General features: G+C 30.2%; 1 protein-coding gene across 1 annotated transcript; it reads left to right on the forward strand.

The window, feature by feature from the left end:
- On the forward strand, positions 704–1,526 carry LOC107646445 (uncharacterized mitochondrial protein AtMg00810-like). The gene is made up of 3 exons (XM_016350628.1): positions 704–742; positions 987–1,370; positions 1,413–1,526. Exons 1-3 carry the CDS (start codon positions 704–706, stop codon positions 1,524–1,526), a joined length of 537 nt encoding a protein of 178 aa, XP_016206114.1.

Consider the following 5,439-nt stretch of genomic DNA (forward strand, 5'->3'; position numbering starts at 1 on the left):
TTTGATTCTGACCAAAGCAAGCTTGTGAGCGTTGGCCTTGGAATGCTTCTACTTGGTGGAATTTTCTTAGACTTGGGTTGGATTTATTTTTCATTCATCCCAACTGATTTCTCTGCATTATTTCTTTGAGCTTTGTTAGATAGAGAACCCATTAAAAGTCTTATTTATGTTTTTATCTGTTTGGGCTGCTGCATCTTTGATTTTGGCCTGCAACACTAATCAAATGCAATCAAAACTAATTGGGTGTTTAATCCAATATATCAATGTTTGTCATCATCAATTAAGTTAGATATGTTCTTAATTCTACAAAAATTTAGAGCCAAAACGCTATGAGGATGCTGTCACTCAACCCTGTTGGTAAGAAGATATTAAAGTTGAACTCCTTGTTTTGGAAGAAAACAAAACATGGAGGCTAACCTCTTTACCTGCTGGTAAAAGAGCTATCGGTTGCAATTGGGTGTTTCGTGTAAAGTATCACCTAGATGGAATAGTAGAGTAACACAAGGCACGTCTAGTTGCCAAGGGATTCATACAGGTAGTAGGGGTGGATTATAAGGACACCTCCATGCAAAAAAAAACTTACTAACGCAAATTGGGTACTCTAAGAGTTGTTCTGGCTGTTGCTGCTGTTAAGGGTTGGTACCTAAAGTAAATTGACGTGAATACTGCCTTCTTACATCGTGAGCTTGATGAGGATGTGTATATGAAGGTGCCTCCAGGTTTAGAAGCCACACCTGGCCAAGTTTGCAAGCTTGAAAAATTCTTCTACGGGTTGAAGCAGACGAGCAGACAATAGAATTGCAAGCTCAAATCTATTCTTCTTGAGCTGAATTTTACTCAATACAAGTTCGATTATAGCCTGCTCATCAAATCTATAGCACTTGGTTTCACGGCTGTCTTGGTGTATATGGAGTTATGGACGACTTAGTGTTGGCAGGAAATGATTTATATGAGATCGAGTTGGTTAAAAGTGTACTTCATGACAGATTTCAAATCAAGGACATAGGGATTTAAAGTATTTTCTTGAATTGGAGGTGGCACGATCTAAGAGTGGCATTGTGCTGTATCAATGGAAGTACGTCCTTGACTTGCTTAGGAAAATTGGATTCGAGAATTGCAAACCTGCTACCACATCTATCAACTATGGGGTTAAACTCAGCAAGGATGTTGGGGAATTACTCACAGACTCTACTCCAAATCGAAGGATCATAGGCAAACTTCTACATCTTTCCAATACTAGACCTGATATAAGCTATGCTATTGGGAAGCTGAGTCAATTCTTGGATTGTGCAACTACTGAACACCTAAAAGCTGTGCATAGATTACTTCGCTATGTCAAAGGTTCTCCTGCTACTGGCTTGTTTTTTTCTGTCTGATGCAACTTACGGGATTCTTTGACTCAAACTGGGCAGGTTGTCCTGATTCCCGTTTCTGCTTATTGCTTCTACCTTGGTCCTTCTCTGGTTACTTGGAAGAGCAAGAAGCAACTCACAGTTATAGCTTCTTCTTCTGAAGCTGAGTATTGAGCGCTAGCATTAGCTACACAGGAAGCTCAGTGGCTGAGCTATGTTCTTAAGGATCAGTGTGCCACTTCAAAAATCCATCAACTTGTATTGTGATAAAAATTCTGCCATCTACATTGCTACAAATAAGTGTTTCATTAACGCACTGAGCACATTGAGGCAGACTGCCATATCGTGACAAATTACAGGAACACTTGATTCATCTTTTGCCCATCTCTGCTGACAACTAAACTGCTGATATTCTCATCAAACCACTTGCTCCTGGTCCTTTTGCTGCAGTTTACTTGAACCTCTTCTCTCCTAATACTCCATCTTTACGGGAGGTGTTACTTTTTTATACTGGTTGTTGATTATTATTTAATAGAAAATTAGAAATTGTTACTGCTGTTAGTATAGCTTCTTTGCTTAGTTAGGCAGTTTGTTAATTTGTTGAGGTCTGTTATCATTAGTTTTACTGAGCTGTACAAAATTAATTAGAATAATATATCTATATATATAGTTGTTATTAGCATTATAACGAGTGTAATTCTTTATTAATGTAAGTTTATTACTCATTTTCACCTCAGTTTTTTTAGTTATGTGTTCTTCTTCACAAACACATCAAATTTTCACACATCCTTTTTGTTATTGACGAAAAATTTGTCAAAAAATTCATCCATACCTTTGTGGGATTAAATTTGTTAAAAGTATTTTTTTATAATATATAATAATGTTGTTCCATCTCACTCGTAATAGAATTAGATAAAAGCTATAACGATAATAATGATGAGAACGAAGATAATACTCAAAATTATAACTCACATTTTTTATGTTTTATTAGATATAATATCTCCAAATACATGGTTTTATATTTAGAATAGATTTATTTGTTTTTAGTATTTTTTTCCTAGATTGTTAAGATGATTAATTTGTTTGTTTTTTGAATTATTATAAATATTTTAATTTACGTTTGATTTTTATTGAAAATTAGATAAAAATTTATCATAATTAAACTTATATTTATTTTATATGAAAATATGTTTATTTTGTGATTAAAAGCCTAAAAGAAAAAATATATTCTACCTATTGAATAAATTTACTGACAAATAAAAAAATTATTAACATTTTTCTAAAATAAATTATCGACAAAAAATTTAAAGAAACTTGCTATACATATAAGTTTTTTTGGCATACAAGTCAACCCAACTCCAACAAAAATAACTTTCAATTTAAAGAGCATGTAAACATGTGCTTCCTCAACTTTGAATAGCGTGAAATAAGAAACGGTTCTTCTTCAACGTTTGTATTTCACGTTCTTCCTCCTGCTCTTTCTCCTTCTTCTTCTTTTTTGCTTTCTTCCTCATTTTTCTTCGCATTGCTTCTTCTTCTTCGGGTTTTCATCCCCATCGTAGTTTTTTTTATTGTTGTTATTATTGTTGCATTTTTTTCTCCTTCTCTTTCTATTGATTTTGCAATATTATGTATTTTTTTCTTCTTTGTTTAATTTTTTCTCCCAAGAAGAATTATAAGAAAACGAAATAAGAAGATGAGGAAGAAGAAGCAGTAGAAGATGAGAATGAGAAAGAGGAAGAAGAAGAGTTTTGAATTATGCAGAACTTATCAGAATAAAAATACACCCAAATATCTTCATGTTACACCCAAATATCTCCGTGTTACACCCAAATTTGCTGCAAATACAGAAAAATATTTTTTCTAATACTGCATTTTTTCTTCTTTTTTCCTTATTTCTTTCTTTCTTTTAGTTAAATGAATGTAAGTTCATCCTCTTCCAAGTAATTTTGTAACATTATGTGTTTCTTTTTCTTCTTTGTTTGATATTTTTATTTTTATTCTTGTTAAGAGAGTAAAATAAGAAGAAACTTGAGAAGGTAAAACAAAAAAAAAATAAATAAAAAAAAAGAAAAAAGAAGATGGTAATGATGATAAAAAAATAGTAGAAGATGAGGAGGGGGAAGATGAAGAGTTTTGAATTATGCAAAATTTATCAGAATAAAAATACACCTAAAATTCTTAAAATACACCAAAATATCTTTGTGTTGCACCCAAATATTTTTGTGTTACACCAAAATTTGCTGCAAATACAGAAAAATGTTTTTTCTAATGCTGCATTTTTTTTCTTCTTTTTTTTCCTTATTTCTTTCTTTCTTTTAGTTAAATGAATGTAAGTTCATCATCTTCCAAGTAATTTTGCAGCATTATGTATGTGTTTTTTCTTCTTCTTCTTTGTTTGATTTTTTTGTTTTTATTTTTGTTAAGAGAGTAAAACAAGAAGAAACTTGAGAAGGTAAAACTAAAAGAAAAAGATGAATAAAAATAAAAAAGATGGTGATGATGATAAAAAAAAAGAAGCAGTAGAAGATGATGGGAAGGAAGAGAAATAATTTTGAATTATGCAGAACCAGAATAAAAATACATCCAAAATTTTTAAAATATACCCAAATATTTTCGTGTTATACCCAAATATCTCCGTGTTATATCCATATTTGCTATAAATACAGAAAAATATTTTCTTTAATGTTACATTTTTTTCTTCTGAATTGAACCACACCTTAGCTACTTGATTAGATTCAAAACAATAAAAGGAAGAGAAGAAATTTCAATGAAAAGAAAAAAGGAAAAAGAGGAGGAGGAGGAAGGAGTGGTGTTGATGACGACGATAACGAAGAAGAAGAATATACAATAAAAACATAAAATGTATGAATATAAATAATTTATAAAGACTTGTATAAAAAAAATATTTGTATGTGAAAAATACTTTAAATTTGAAACGTTTGACTTTATTAATTAGCGATAAAAAAATTTATCGAAAAATTTGCTGCTGGTTATCGACTATCTATCAAAAAGTTTGATGTATTTAGCCAAATGGGTGAGGCAATTATCGAAGTAAAATTTGTCAGTAACTAAAAAAATCCGTGAATAAATTATTGCCAAACAAGGCTTTTATTAACAGACGAAATCCCTCACTGATTAAAAATCTGTCCGTATATCCATCTATAACATGTTGTTTTGTGGTTGTGTATACATCACAAATCAGGTATATATTTTGTTATTTTGATTAAATAAATCGTATGTACTTACCATGCATATACCATAAATATCTCTTATAAAAACAAAGGAAAAGTACATGGAATCAAAAGGTGATCAGCCAAAAAGTAAACAAAACCGTTTAATTAGAATCATTTTTGAATAATATGTTTGAAAACTGCTCCTGGGATCACGGAGCACAAACCAAAACCCAATTTTTCATGGAATCCAAACACATTTTGGCTGGTTTTTGGCTGATATGCTTTTGGTTCCCTAGTTGTTCTCAAAAACAAATTGGAGGCTATTTATTTTATCAGATTATACAATTGCATTTACATTAAAGGGTAGCTGTTACTTGAAGCAAAATTTTGGGCCAGATAGAAAATAATTGTCAAAATATTTTTGATATGGACTCCATTTAAGATAAATTTGTCTAATCTCATCTCTCTGATTTGGGTAATATTGCCAAATTTAAAGTCGTTTTTCAAGATCTCGTTCCAAAAAATTAAGGTTAAAGTCATCAGATGTAACTTTTTGAACTTTTGAAGGTTATATCTCACTTTCTTCGTTATTCATTAAAGTAGAAGAACTATCTACATGTGTTGATATTGTAAAAGTTATATGTTCTCCTTCTTAAATATTAGCCTTTCTCTTAAAAAATGTATCAATTCTTTGATTTTTCATTATTATTTTATATAAAAATTTAAATATATATCCTGTAAAATATGTAAAGAAGTTAGAAGGACAAATATTAAAATTTATAATTATTAAATTTTTTTTATCAATTTATACAAATACAATAATATTAATACTTATTGAATATTCTATTATTTTTTATCATATAAAAAATTAAATTAAATAAATAGTAAAATATAAAATAATATTAAATTAA

Source organism: Arachis ipaensis, chromosome B06, assembly GCF_000816755.2.
Source record: "Arachis ipaensis cultivar K30076 chromosome B06, Araip1.1, whole genome shotgun sequence".
Lineage (NCBI taxonomy): Eukaryota > Viridiplantae > Streptophyta > Magnoliopsida > Fabales > Fabaceae > Arachis > Arachis ipaensis.

Coding starts and splice junctions, on each gene's coding strand:
- LOC107646445 (XM_016350628.1), top strand. CDS start 704: ATGAAGGTGCCTCCAGGTTTAGAAGCCACACCTGGCCAA. Junction 743..986: donor TAGAAGCCACACCTGGCCAA/GTTTGCAAGCTT, acceptor ACTTCATGACAG/ATTTCAAATCAAGGACATAG. Junction 1,371..1,412: donor CTACTGGCTTGTTTTTTTCT/GTCTGATGCAAC, acceptor CAAACTGGGCAG/GTTGTCCTGATTCCCGTTTC.